Raw genomic sequence first — 15,212 nt, forward strand, 5'->3', positions numbered from 1 at the left:
TCCCTCCTAGGCAGAAGTCCCTGGAGTGTGAAAGATCATTGCATTCCCTGAAGAGTAGGTCCTGGCTGCAGGATTCATTTTTTGTCTCTCGAAGGTGATGCTCTCTTTTCTCCTCCATGGCAGTCAGTCAAGTGCTATCTGAATTCATTAAAGCAATGAACAATCACTATTTTAGTAACAAATAATTAAAAAGATGAAAATGTGTACTTACAGTGAAGTTGATTTGGCAACCACCCATAACGTAGTCCAAAAAGGAGTATTCTACTTCAATCTAAAGAGAAGAAACTGAAAATCACTAATTGACCTCATTATCACCACACCCCAGGGTTGTACTCTAGCAGCAACTCAAGGGAGTGGAGGAGAAGCTTAATGGCTAGTGTAGTGAGTGACAGCTCTTTGTGACCCTGGGCAAGTCACTTAACCCTCCACTGCCCCAATTACAAACCCAAACTGTGAGCCTTGTATATAATATGTAAGAACTGCTTTCTTTGAATCACATGCACGACTCTCTTATGGATGTTCATTAGCATTGACTCATTTCTGTCCACTCTATACCTATACATACCTTGCAGGACTTAATCCGAACAATTCCAGAATTTTTGTAACTTTTCTTTTTTTGTTTCTTCTCTGGGTGGATACATTCATACTCCACCTGCATAGAACGACAAGCATTACAAGCAGTGGAGATAGTAAGGCATGTTAACTCTGACTACTGGAGAAAAGACCTCGATTACCTGTCCTCATTCAAATCCTGTAGAGACCTGATGTCAAAGTGGAAAACAGTCCTTTATGGTTACTAGAAAGGCTATTATCTAACAGGTCAGGCAAGATTACTAAAAGTACTTGGTTCCCCCTAGCCAACAGCCCTGACCAGGAAGAGAATCAGAGGCCAGAAATTAAGCTAAGTTCTGCTGGACCAGACCAAACTAATGAGTTTTATTCCCCAACCAGTTAAGGGATACAAAGAAAAGTGATTTTCAGTGATGTGGTTACTGTAACAATTAATGCAAACTGGCCCACAGAGGAGAGATCATCATTAGTGGTGCAGCAGTCACTTGGCCCAAATATGCTGTCACCTGTCTGAAGTGACTGGCCCATAAAAGGAGGAAGCAATGCAGACAGAAGCCAGGGCACAATCACTAGCTGGACATGAGATGTGGATGGGACGTTGGTAAGAGGAATACCAGGAATTGCCAAATCAATAAGAATAACAAGGTATGCTCCCAGTGGCAACGCATCTTAATTCCATTTAGCCATAAAGAAACAATAACAGATTCTCCCCTCAGTCTTCCACTTTCTAATTCCAGCTAATGCCATTTATGGTATCCTATTGGGTAAGAAATCATTGACAGCACCTAGTAGCCTATTTCCAATAGGGTTTTCAAGATATCCACAATGGTTGGGTTGTTTTGGGGAGATGGAATGTTTATGTATTTTCATGTTATTGCTATGAAGCACCTGCAGGCATTACGTTAGTGATTTTTATTCCGCCGTTACCATTACCATTCAAGGCGGATTACAGAAGAGGATTTCTGGACATGTCCAGAGATGTTAGAGTAGAGCGGGTTGCTTCAGAGGACTGAAATGTTTCATACGGTGTTAGTTAGTCTTCATAGATTTCTTGAATAGCAGGGTTTTTATTTCTTTTCTGAAAGTTTTGTAGTCTGGGGTCACAATTAGTAGATTGGAGAGTTGGTGGTCTAGTTTTGCTGCCTGTGTGGCTAGTAGGCCATCATACAGTTTTTTTTCCGTTTGATGTCTCTGATTGGAGGGAATGTGAATGGTGTCTGGGTTCTCCTGTGTCTGGTGTGGTAGTTTGGATTAGGCGGTTGTTCAAGTAGGCTGGGCTGTCACCATTTATGGATTTAAATAATAGACAGTAGAATTTAAATAGTATTCTTGCTTGAATTGGGAGCCAGTGTTAGTCGAGGTATGCCTCGGTGATGTGGTCGTGTTTTCTTAGTGAATAGATTAGTCTCAGGGTTGTGTTTTGTACTGTTTGTAGTTGTTTATCATTGTTGCGGGGCAGGGGAGATAGAGGATGTTGCAGTAGTCAAGGCGACCTAGGACTAGGGACTGGACCATGAGCTGGAATTGTTTTCTGTCGAAGAATTTTCGAACTTGCCTTAGGATTCTCATGACCACAAATGATTTCTGTATTGTTTTGTTGATTTGTGGTTGCATGGTGCAGCATATTTCTATCGTCATTCCCAGAAGTTTTAGAGTGGGTTGAATGGGGTATGTGATTGAGTTTATTACTAGGTTTGTTATGGTTAGGGTTTTATTTTTTTCAAGAAGTATGAATTTTGTTTTGTCTGGGTTCAGTTTTAGTTTGCCACTGTTTCTAGAGTTCTGTGGAGTGTGTCTGTCATGGTGGGCGTTGGCTGATCAAAAGGAAGGAGAATGGTGATGTCGTCTGCATAGCTATAGGAGGTTAAGCTTATTTTGTCTAGGCAGGTGCCGAGGGATGCAATGTATATAAAAGGCTTTTTTCTTCTTAATAAATATGCATGAGGTAAATATACATACACAACAGATCTGTTTATGCCAATTTATGATATGAATATTCAATATGAACATCCTGAAATCCCCAACTAGCTATGAAATCACCAGCAGAGGTTTAGGATACACTTAATCTACTCACAACAGCGTAAATAAGCATTTGTGGCATTAGAAATCCATAAAAGCACATGAAAACAGAAAAATAAAAGTCATTATCTGGCTCACCAGAGAACTGGAACCCACTTTCTGTAACTGAGACATGCTAGTCTCAAAGCTGCCTATCAAGTCATGTGAACCGTCATTATCATAATCAGAACAGTGTACCTGAAAGGAAAGAAAGAGCAAGCAATGGCAAGGGTAAATAAAGAGAGAAATTGACGGACGCTCACCACTTGGTCTCTTCCTTCCAACAGCTTTGCGGTGGTACATGCGAATTCCCCTATCAAATCTGAGCTGGAGCTCTCATCCATATCACTAACTGTGACCTGACAGTGGAACAGACATGGAAAATGAGACCCAAATAAAGTGCCGCAATTCTCCAAAAAACAACTTGACTGGGACCTGGCATAAAGGCCCAGAGGGCATTTTTGTCGCTCATTATGGAAACAATATCATTAGTAGCAGACCCTCCACTGGGAAAGAGTGTGCCCTTCTCTCAAAGGGAATGCACTACTGACGACATGCTTTTCAAATTATTATACAGCCCTACCCCTCTGGGATCCTGCCTAATACTTGTGACCCAGTCTAGCCACAGTTGGGAACAGGATGATAGGTTCAATGGAGCTTCCATCTGACCCATCATGGCACATTTTATGTCCTTAATGGGAGGCTCTTCCTGTATTAACTCTCCTTGTTATTCTTGGAGCCGACATCCTATCAACAGGAGCTGGCAGCCACAAACCCTGACATCAGTCTACAGTGCAGGAGAAAGCACACTGTAGTTTTAAGTTTACCAATGATCTTACCTTGATAGGCTTATCAAAATCTCCCCCACAGAAAGTCTGCAGTGGGACACTGAACTTTTTCCACGTTGGATTCAAGTTGTTTTGTATCACCTTCAAGACAATAAATGCAAGGAACATCAGAACAGGTAGACTGTGCCATGCTAGGCTACAGCACCAAGGAAATAAAGCAAAGCAACCTGAATGAGATCCTATCATTCTCAAGAACCAAGGCACCAAGGTTAGAATATCATCAGTCCCCATTTGCCTATATTTCATTCTATCATAACTTATTGAGAAGCTGTATTGCTTTGAAAGAAGCTTCAATTAGGTGTTTAATTCTGTAGCATAGCTGCACAGGCTTACATAATGAACAATGCATATGTGCATGTTTACTTTATAAAAATAAAGTCATTTTTCGACATTTTTGATAGTTTCCTTTTATTTGGGGTAAAGAGTTTAGTGTAACACAGTTTTTACTGGTGACTATGCCAAAACAGATGGCAAAAGTCATGTTTAAAAGACTTTATTCCAGAAACTAATGGATGACATTTAAAAGACTCGACACGATTCGTTTATCGGCCCCTAGGGCCTGCAGAAGGAGTTGAAATGCCAACACAGACTCACTGAAAGCTGATTAGTTCCTACTTCACAAGAACTAATCTGCATTCAGCGAGTCCATGTCGACACTTCGACTGTTAGCCACAGCAGTTCTTTTCATGTTTAAGTCAGATCCCAGTGTGGATCGCTATTGATTGCATTTTATGATTTGACACAACATAATCTTGAGAGACCTGTACAGCATTTTGACTCCTGATGCAGGCCAAAACGAATCGTGTCGAGTCTTTTAAATGTCATCCATTGGTTTCTGGAATAAAGTCTTTAAAACATGACTTTTGCCATCCAATTTGTGTGTCTCCATCACTGTTGCCTTATGGCGGACTTTTGCTTGCAGTGAATTTTGCTCTTGTTTTTGTGACTATGCCAAAACACCATAACAATGAAGCAATATCTAAAACATAGAACATCTGCAGTCATCTACATTAAATTATTAAATTCCCCCCCCCAATTCCCTGCAACAAGTTGTTTCTCCCAACAACATGACTACCAACTCAACAGAGGAGTAACATTTACCCTCCCCAGCACAAACCCTTCCGGCCCTGGGCTCTCTAAGGGCTTTAGTTCAAAGGACCCTCAGAATCCATGGAACTGATAATTGGTAACCTCCAGTCCCGGAGAAGGATTTTAAGGCCTTGTGTTAAGTGGGAATTCTTTTTTTTTTTAAAGGGGCATCGTGTATTAAACATGTGCAAAAAAATCCCCCTCCCATCATTGGTTTATTTATATTATTCATATCTATTCCACCTCTAGGTAATTACAAAATACAGAGGAACATAAATAGCAAAAAAGAGGAATGGAGGGAAAATATACAATATACTAGAAAACAATCACTGCATTTGGTCAGTACACACCAACGCCAGAAAAATTATTTTAAGACGAAAGACAAGCCTGGCGTCAGCTTGTTTTTTCTAGTTAGTTTTCCCATGTGAAAGTTTTTTGCCAGTGATGCTTGGGTGGAAGAGGCTCCGTGTCTGAGGCTTTTCTTTCGCCTTAAAATACTTTTTCTGGCGTTGGTGTGTACTGACCAAATGCAGTGATTGTTTTCTAGTACAATATATTGTCATTACAAAACACATATATAAGCAACAAAATATGTAATACATCAAAACTACCCCACATAATCCACAGAAAATCTACAATCAGCTGTTAGTAGCTGTTTTGTTTTTCTTAGTTGCAGGCTCTTTATTTGCACTTGCTTCAGACACCATAAAGCAGTTGAAGACACATCTGTCTGTACAGGCTTATCCTGCTAATGTTTAGTTTTATATTTGATTAAAGGCAGTTTTTACCCCATCTGGTTTAACATCCTGCCAGAATCAAAGAAAAAGGAGAATCATCATGCTCTAAGAATCAACATAAGAACCTTAAACACAATCCAATATTAAATGGACAACCAAAGTAACATTATAAGAGAAATCGCTGGTGCTTTCAACGTACCTCATTTGGGAAGCTCTTTTGAAAAAGTTTTCCCAAAGGAGGCCAGTATGGTAGCAAACTTCCACACAAAGTTCCCTTTGCATGAAAGGTTTGTGTACAATTTTTCGTATATGAGATAGTGCAATGCAAAACTGTTTATGGCTTTGTGGGCCTATTTTTCAAAAAAAGCTCTAATTATTTTTTCATAATGTCCAAAATGATGAACCTCAAACAATAGAGAAATGAGAGCAGGTAACAAAAGGTCCCAGATCAGGAATGAAGGGAGGGCAGACCCACTCACAACCTCTCAAACTTTTAACCTTAACCCTTTATTTGGCATTGTTGCTCAGAAGCAATATGTGTTTCCCATTGCTCTTATGGGAGATCTGCATCTCCGAATGCCTGTTACTTGCTACTGTTGTACTGTTCAACATCAAGTTACATAAAGCAGCCGGTTTCACCATCTGCCAATTAAAGGGCTAATATACAAAAGGGAACACTGCAGCACCATGCGATTCCAAGTACAACATCAATCTCCAAAGCAATTGCTCTGTTGGGCCTACCTCAGATCTGTAGACCAGCTGCCAGGAGCCACTATTACCCTGCTTATAAAATTCCAGAAATGGGTCAGATTTACCAAAAAAGTCCTGTGAATAAGAAAGAAGATAAATACAATGAGACACTCTTAAAAGGAAATGTGCTGCTAGTAGAACCTAAAGTGGCCCAATGGTCCGCGTAGTCAAAGGAGAAATTAGATCACCCCTACTCTGGTCTGCATTGAGAGCTTCTGTATAAAGCACAGCTCAAGCACACCAAGGGGGCAGAAGAGCCATGCTAAACTGCCATACCACTCTAAAGAAGGTAAGACAGACAAAACCGTGATCGCCTGACTGTCCCATCCACCATGGAGCAGATTTTCAGCACCATCCATTTAGTTTAGGCCTGAATTAAATAGATGTATCCTCTTAATAATTGAATATCACTATTAAATGGATCATTTTTAGGACGGTCTCCAACCTTCCCCTATTCCAAATCTCAATTGTAAGGACCATATCTGGTCATATAACAATTTTAAATGGCTCAATACTATTTGTATAATTTTTGAAATACGTGGATTCCGCAAATTGCATTTTACCAGCCACCTGTGGATCCATTGTCTGCTTCAACCATCAATCCACACCTGGCAAGTAAAATATTGCCCTAGATAAAAACATAGATCAAAAGCCCACTAGGGACAGGAAAACTACCTACTGTGCCTGTATGTAATAATAATAATAACTTTATTTTTGTATACCGCAATACCATAAAGAGTTCAGAGCGGTTTACAATGCAAGAGACTGTACATATACAGCGGAGATATTTATACAGTGCGAGAGACTTGTAGAGCACGATTCGATGCAAGAGACTGTATAATGCGGTTAAGTGGATTACTATGCAAAGATAGTTACATATATAGCGAGGATACAGAGTGGTGAATGGCCAGAGAGTGCAACCTGTATCAGTAATAAGTGAACTGCTTTGGTGTATCAAGAATCTCAAACAAACACGAAAATATTGCAAATTACCTTCTTATCCAAATTCCGGGCTTCAATTTCAAATGTGGCCACTCGAGTGTCTTTGATCTCTTCAGCAAAAATCTGTTCCACAGCAAAGTAAGAGCATAAAGATTGTCAAAGATTTGTCACTGGCCAGCTTTCTGTATTAATCTCTCTTTCACAGATGAGATCAGAAAAGAAATGGACAGAGCAGGGCAATTCCATCCCAGGATTTTTGCACACAGAGAATATGATCTTCATGGACACACGGCTCAGTTATGCAAAAAACCCAAAAGCTAAACGCCATTCAGAGTTCAACGTAACTGTGCCACCTATTCTCATCCAGATGCTGCATAGCATGTTGCTTTATTTTGTCATGTCATTATTGTAAATTATGTCATCTCTGTCCTGTCTCAACCTTATTGTATGTACCACCTTGTAACCCGTTCTGGGCTCCCTTGGGAGGACGGCCTAAATCAATGAGAAAATGACTGGATTTGGTGTGTGCCTAAGACTTTGTTTTGAACACCTGAAAGCTTCCACAGTTGCTGTCCCCCCACCTACTACTCTACTTTAGAGCTCACCAAGAAAGCCTGACCCTCACTTGCAAACTTATAACCCGTTTGTGTGAGGGAAAACTTGCAATAAAAATGGAAACACGATGATATGATACAGAGATGGGGAAGCTGCGGAACTAGAGAAGTGAAATCAAGCTGCAGTGAGAGAAATTTATGAGCAATATCAGGAAATCTTTTCATGGCTATGACAAAAACTATTTTCTTTTTGATCAATAATTCTTCCAGCAGATTTCTAGCGTTGTGGGGGAGCCATGATGGGGCCTTCTAGAGCAAACCTGTTAAATATATTTTGAGCAGCACATATTTGACGATGTGTTTTTTCTAAGTATAGGATCTGTAGAAGTCTTTGGATCAATTTAGCATAAACTAAGTTACAGTTTTCAATGCATTTTTTCTTTTTTGGAGGTTTAAATACTAAAACTTTCAGATACTGTAGTTTAAAAACCATTTCAAAAAAAACCCAGACCATAATACTTTTCTCCACCGTATTAATTCTCTTCTAGCTTTGAAAGACAGCCTATGCTCTTGCAATTTTTTTTTAGGTCTACACGTTTGCCCTGATATAAAGGATTCCAAATTTAAAGCAAAAGAGTTGGAGAACTGTTTACTTTCAAGGGGTAAATTTAACAACACGGTTAGATTATAAAAAGAATAATTCATGCAATGTGTGGGAAGCGCTTTCAGTTCACCCATTATTCTGCGATGCAGATTTTAGGAAGGTTTTTATAAGAGGACAGAATTTAAAAGAATTGTCAAGTCCTTCTGTGCCACCATAGACTGATGTTCGGCAAAGTGATGCAGCTGTTGAACAAGGTAGGGAGAACGAGAGGGCACTCTTTAAAGTTGAAAGGGGATAGATTCCGTACAAACGTAAGGAAGTTCTTCTTCACCCAGAGAGTGGTAGAAAACTGGAATGCTCTCCCGGAGTCTGTCATAGGGGAATCCTCCAGGGATTCAAGACAAAGTTAGACAAGTTCCTGCTGAACAAGGATGTATGCTGGTAGGGCTAGTCTCAGTTAGGGCACTGGTCTTTGACCAAAGGGCCGTCGCGTGAGCGGACTGGTGGGCATGATGGACCACTGGTCTGACCTAGCAGCGGCAATTCTTATGTTCTATTCATGCAGGAAATGTAGGACCTTTGCAATCACTTTACAATTGCCATCTTTGGAAAACCCAATTAATAAGAAAGTTTATGATTTGAAATATATTAGAGAGGTGTGACTGATCATGTGATACAAGTTTCCAAGTTTATTCAGAATGTTCCACCCCACACATCTACAATTGTCATCTGAGTAGCTTACAATTTAATTATGTGGGAAAGGGAGTGTGTAGACAAGACCTGACTTGAGGATTGGAGGAAGCTACATTATAAGATAGGAACTCGGGTGAGGAAAAACCAAAAGGGAGCAGTCTGCCACCGCTTTCAGAGAGACGAAGGGGAGCCTGAATGGTAAATTAGGTACAGGCATCTTTGAATAAATACGTTTTGAGGTCAGTTTTGAAATTATTTAAGGAGGTCTGAAATCGTAGATGGGATGGAAGGGCGTTCCACAATTCAGGGCTTGTGCTGAGAAGGCAGAACAGTGGACAGTGTCAAAGGGAATCTCATGGAAGTTAGGGGTTATCAGACGACTTTGGTTTGATGATCTTAGAGTTCCAGATGGACAGTGCAAAGTGAGCAGTTTAGATAGGTAGGAAGCACAAGCAGAAGGATTCTGTAGGCGATACGATGTGCGATGGGGAGCCAGTGGGCAGCTTTGAAGACGGGTATGACATTTTATGTCAGAGTTCTGGATAATTTGAAGGCATTTCTGCTCTTTGGTCCAATATCCTTGTATAGGGAGTTGCAATAATTGAGGTAATTTACAACAAAGTGTGCCCCTTTATTTAGGCAGATTTCTAGTTTTTGGAATATGCATGACTGAACATCGGAGCAGTATTAACAAACAACACATGGATATTCCTTTGGCAGCACTCAAAGTTTGTTCATAGTTCTTTTTTTGCATTATGCTGCTCTAGTCTTGATCAAAAAAAGAATGAATGGGTTCGCTTCTTTTTAAATTAATTGACGCCAAACTATGTAATATAGTAAGTGAATGCAGTTTACAGAATTATATGGCGCAGGACCTGCTTACATTGGAAAGTTGGTCCTCAACCTGGCAGCTAGGCTTCAATGCTAAGAAATGTAAGGTCATGCACCTCGGAAGCGGAAATCCATGCAGGACGTACTTCTTGAACGGAGAAACTTTAACTAGGACTTCAACAGAACGAGATTTAGGAGTAATCATCAGTGCAGACATGAAAACTGCCAATCAAGTGGAGAAGGCTTCATCTAAGGCAAGGCAGATATTGGGTTGTATCAATAGAAGTTTCGTCAGCCGAAAGCCTGAAGTCATAATGCCGTTGTGCAGGGCCATGGTGAGACCTCATCTGGAGTACTGTGTGCAATTCTGGAGGCCACATTACAGTAAAGATGTGCGCAGAATTGAATCGGTTCAACGGACGGCCACCAGGATGATCTCGGGGCTCAAGGGTCTCTCGTACGAAGAGAGACTGAACAAATTGCAGCTCTACACTCTTGAGGAACGTAGGAAGAGGGGAGACATGATCGAAACATTTAAGTACCTCACGGGACGTGTCGAAGTGGAAGATGATATTTTCTTTCTCAAGGGACCCTCGGCCACAAGAGGGCACCCGCTCAAACTCAGGGGCGGAAAATTTCATGGCGACACCAGAAAGTATTTCTTCACAGAGAGAGTGGTTGATCATTGGAACAAGCTTCCAGTGCAGGTGATCGAGGCAGACAGCGTGCCAGACTTTAAGAATAAATGGGATACCCATGTGGGATCCCTACGAGGGTCAAGATAAGGAAATTGGGTCATTAGGGCATAGACAGGGGGTGGGTAAGCAGAGTGGGCAGACTTGATGGGCTGTAGCCCTTTTCTGCCGTCATCTTCTATGTTTCTATGTTTCTATATTCATTTTTTACATTAATTTTGTTTTTCTACCTTGTAGTAGTGTTTCCTTTAACTTGATTGGCTCCTTTTGAAATGCAGTGTGTTATGTAGTTTGTGCAGTCAAGTAGCATGGTTTACACAGCTCAATTAAACCAAAATGAATATAGTTTGTTTTGTGTTTATTTTTCTTTGAATAATGCTGTTTAAGATGTTTAGTTAAAAAGGAACTAAAAGGATTGGTGGCTAAAGACATTTAGCTTTCCACAAATTTCTTCCCATATTTTAAAATAACTTTCAAACTGTAGGGAGACATTGGTTTTCTAACCACCAATTCCATTGATACATTACAGATAATAGGTAATAAACACAGCAACCAGACTCTGTTGCCATAATGCCTAGACATCTGCAGATCGCTTACGGTAATGGTGCCTTTCCCTGCAGGCTTGCCTTTCTTCAACTCCAAAGGATGAGTCACGCTCTGGCTGGACACAATCTGCAAAGGAGAATTCACTCTGTGGAATATTTCATATAGAGTTACAGTCAGCCTGAATAATTACCACATTTTTGCAAAATGCATCCTGTTGCCTGAAGGGGTAAAAGGTGGAATAAGGACTTATAAATTCACAAGATTGAGACATTGATCTCCTCGCCATGGATGAAGATATCCCAGAGGCGAGTGCCCACTCGTTGAGTAAACGAGGCCTATTACTAACAAACTCCAAAGGCATCAGCTCCCCAGTCTTCCTCTGAAGATGCTCCAACCGCTAAATGCCCGCTCTTTTCCATTTCAAGAAGGTCCCAGGGGAAACATCACATTACCCCTTAGAGACAAAAGCTCAGTGTGGCAGGGATCCCCAACAGTTTGACCCCCCATTTCCACGTTTCTTGTAAAGGACATAAGAGAAGACTGCCTCTTAACACTCTGGGAGTCTACACTTGCGTCAAATGCCGCAGTGACAATAACGGATAAGGACTCCATGTCAAGAGGGAGTATACCGGCACTTGCTGTGGAGCCATTCTCCCACATGACGTAGCAAACAAGGCAAGCCCAACCCCCACTGATGCCATCCCCCCCAACATAGTGCTAAACTTCAATTTAGGTTTTTTAAGAAGCCCAGCAAAAAGTACTCAGCCAACTACTAAGTTTCCATAAATCTTTCAGTAGCAATCGGAGGGGCAAGGTCTGAAACACATACAACCATTTTGGTAGGATCATCCGAATCAAGCAAATTCTGCCCAAGAGCAATATGGGCAAGTCTCTCCAACCCTCTAATAATAGACTTGTCTCCTAGGGATATTCAGAGCATATAAAGAGACAGTCTCCATTCCCATTTGAAACCCTAAATATTTAAACGGGAAAACATGCTCCCAATCATCATCTCAACTCTGGTTCCAAAGCAAGGGCTTCTGACTTTTCCAAATTCAAGTGAAATCCTGCATAATCCCCATACTCTTTCATAACCTCAAGAAGATCTGCCAAGGACTGCTCTGGGCTCGTGAGATGGACCAAAAGATCATCATTGCTGCCTTAAGTAAACAGGAGTAAAGAGCACTGGTGGGAAAAGGAGCTAATTAAAGACACAGTAACAAGAGAATATGTTGGAAATACCTGTCCCAAAGTACCCTCAAATCCTCCCAAGTAGTCATCATCGCTCAGATCAAATGACTTGTTGTCAATGTCATATATTCCAAACTTCAGCTTCTGAACTTTTTCAAAGTAATAATCAATAATTGGTTTCTTTGAGAACTCAGGCTTCTGGCAGTTGTTAATTCTCTCTGTTCGATCCAACTGTGTCAGAAAACAGAAACATTATTTTGAATCCTTGCTACGTATAGCGCAATCATTATTAAGATATGAATTCTAATCATTTGTTGTGTTATGTTCATTGATACCCCACCTTTCAGGGCCTACAACTAAAGTCACCCAATCACTGACAATACCAAAATCCATTCCGATACCCCAAAATCTTTCTTCACAGGCAATGTAATCAGTTTACTTGAACAACATTTAGAGCGCCCTCTTAAATTATAAACTTGCTTCTTTATTGGCTCCAATTTCTTCTCTTGAGTTTATTTCTTCAGTACCTTTCTCTATAGCACTTGTTCAATTTGTGTGAACTGTATTTTGGTGTGGGAGTAAGGACAGAATTAAATCCAAGCCACACTGAACTATTTCAAATCGCCAACCGTTTTTTCAAAATTCTTTAACCATTTCCCAACTTACATTTCAACTACAGTTTTAGTTACAGAATTGGCAAAACAATTACCAGATCAATACTGGGATAATTTAAATCCATCCTTGCAAGTGTTCACATACCTCTGCCCATTGTCCATCGCCCAAGCTCTGCAGCACCACACACAGAGGATCAGATTTGGAGCCAACATCCTTGTCTAACAAATTCTCACAGGATATGGACAGCTGGACTTTTGTCACGCACTGAGCCATCTGCACAAAGAGAACATTGCAATGGTTTAGGAAGGAGGATTTCACAGCAATATAAGAGATGTGTATATCAAACACAAAATGGACAGTAAAGGCTGAGTTTATGCCAGTAATTGTTCCTGTGACAAACTACACAAATTTCAGATGAAGAGCTCGATAACTCATGGGAGCTTTATTGCAAACTTATTTTATTTTAGAGTAAATCTTGTTTATTAACAGCAGAAAACAGCAGCAGTCAAAAACCAACATAGCAAAATATACAAAATAGAATGCCCCCCCAAACCCCCCATACCATTTGAACAAAGCAGATGCATTCGTCTAACCAACAGTGTCCAAGTACCAACCCCCCACCCAAAACATTAGAAATACACAGCAACCCACCCAATACTTCCACTCGCTCCCACCCCCACCCCCCAAAACCCATTCACAACACAACAGCCATACACCACCACTCATACCATACCAACAAACAAACCAGGGTGAGTTCCATAAATCAGATTAAGAAAGCCAAATTAGAGCAAATTCAGAACAAAACTCCAAGCCCTAGGGGGCAAAGACCGAAAATAAGCATCCCAGATCTGCAGAAAAACACGTTTTCATTTAAAGCTAAGCCGGATATTTAGTTATTTTAAAAATTTCTTTCCCGCTTACCATCGAAGTGGGTTACAGTCGAAAACATACATATTCATGGCATACTAGAACATCTTACAACATATACATCTTATCCTATATTTCCATATAATTATGTATCTTATCCTATTCTTCTGTAGATAATAGCTAAAATTAGCATACTTCTTCCACATATACTCACTAAAACTAGCAACTGTTCACCCTTAATGAACCATAAAATATCATGTTATACCGAACTAATAAAAAGCAATTTCAATTGTTTCTTAAACGACATTTTCTCTCTGCATAATCTTAAGCACCCTGGCAAAGTGTTCCACAAATGTGGACCAACCACCGAAATGGCTGTTTTCAACAGTAGGGAAGTCCAGCAGCTCTAATTGCACCAATGAAAGCCTGAAAATCTGCAGCCACTCTGTAAGCAAAGATTTCAAACCCAATACCAGAAACTTCAATTGAATGAGATTTTATTGCAAGCCACTGCAGTCCAACTAAAACGTGAGAATATGAGCAGTAAATCTATAATTTGTTATCACTAGCAAATTAACTGTAGAGGGTCAGATGTAGAGCAGGAAGCTTAAAGTACAGTAGTCCAGCATTGGCAAGAACATGGCCTACACAGGTAATGGACTTCACAATGGTGTCCTTTTATCAAGCCACGCTAGTGGGGTTAGCGCATCGGACATTTTACCACGCGCTAACCCCCGTGGCCGGCTAAAAAACTAACACCTGCTCAATGCAGGCGTTAGCGGCTAGTGCGGCAGGTGGTTTAACGCGCGGTATTACGCATGTTAAACCCCTACCGCAGCTTGATAAAAGGACCCCTATGTGGAGGAGCCACGACTTGACAGCATCAGCTCGAGCAGTCTCATAATCTGGGGCAAAGTGTAAAAAGCAGAATTTCTAAATAATTTACTTTGTGCCTTTTGGAAATGGACACTCTTAAATTGAACTTGTACGCAACTTAAGCTTCTGAACTAGCAGTCTTAGATTTGTACACTTTCAACTTGTTCAATATCTTCAATCAAGTCTAAATCCTTAATTTTATTGACTATTAAAACTTTAATCTTACCCAAATTTAACTAATGCATTCTCAGGAGGAAACTTTCCCCACAAAATACTGCAGCATGCTATAATTAATGAGCTTGGAAATTACTGCCAAGTTTCCAAGTTTATTGTAAATTTGATTGAACGCATCAAATACAACAATAAAATTAAAAACAATAATGACAAACAGACCAATTTTACTCAAACACAAAATAAACCTACTAAGAACGAGCAGGAGAGGGGAAGAACTACAATAAATACAGGAAAAAGAACGTATATGGGAGAAAACCAAAAGGACTAAAGAATAGCGGGATCATTAGTCAAAAGCATGAGTGAATAGGAAGTGAGCTGACCCCCCCAAACCCATAATTAAAAGATTTTCCTGGAAGCCTAGTGGTCCCCTTCTATGGCAGACAGACCCCGCAGTGAATCACCAGGATGCACTGCACAGAGCAAAGCAAGGTTCTTCCATGTCTTTTTTTTTAATTGGAGGTAGGAGCAAGTAGGCATCACTCCTGCCTCTCCTGATGAAGGGGTCAGGGATG

At 40.5% G+C, this 15,212-nt stretch overlaps 1 protein-coding gene across 9 annotated transcripts in view; it reads right to left on the reverse strand.

The window, feature by feature from the left end:
- Window positions 1-15,212, reverse strand: part of LOC117345757 (copine-1-like) — a 162,711-nt gene that overhangs the window by 33,020 nt on the left and 114,479 nt on the right. For all 9 annotated transcript variants that reach the window (XM_033914874.1, XM_033914873.1, XM_033914872.1 and 6 more), the window contains 9 exons: window positions 12,868-12,996; window positions 12,160-12,339; window positions 10,969-11,043; window positions 7,046-7,117; window positions 6,044-6,127; window positions 3,468-3,557; window positions 2,728-2,826; window positions 566-652; window positions 212-271 (listed from right to left, as the gene is read on the reverse strand). In XM_033914874.1, the coding sequence (XP_033770765.1) occupies window positions 212-271; window positions 566-652; window positions 2,728-2,826; window positions 3,468-3,557; window positions 6,044-6,127; window positions 7,046-7,117; window positions 10,969-11,043; window positions 12,160-12,339; window positions 12,868-12,996 (876 nt within the window). The remainder of the gene's footprint in view (window positions 1-211; window positions 272-565; window positions 653-2,727; window positions 2,827-3,467; window positions 3,558-6,043; window positions 6,128-7,045; window positions 7,118-10,968; window positions 11,044-12,159; window positions 12,340-12,867; window positions 12,997-15,212) is intronic.

This window comes from Geotrypetes seraphini, chromosome 11 (genome assembly GCF_902459505.1).
Source record: "Geotrypetes seraphini chromosome 11, aGeoSer1.1, whole genome shotgun sequence".
Classification (NCBI taxonomy): Eukaryota; Metazoa; Chordata; class Amphibia; order Gymnophiona; family Dermophiidae; genus Geotrypetes; species Geotrypetes seraphini.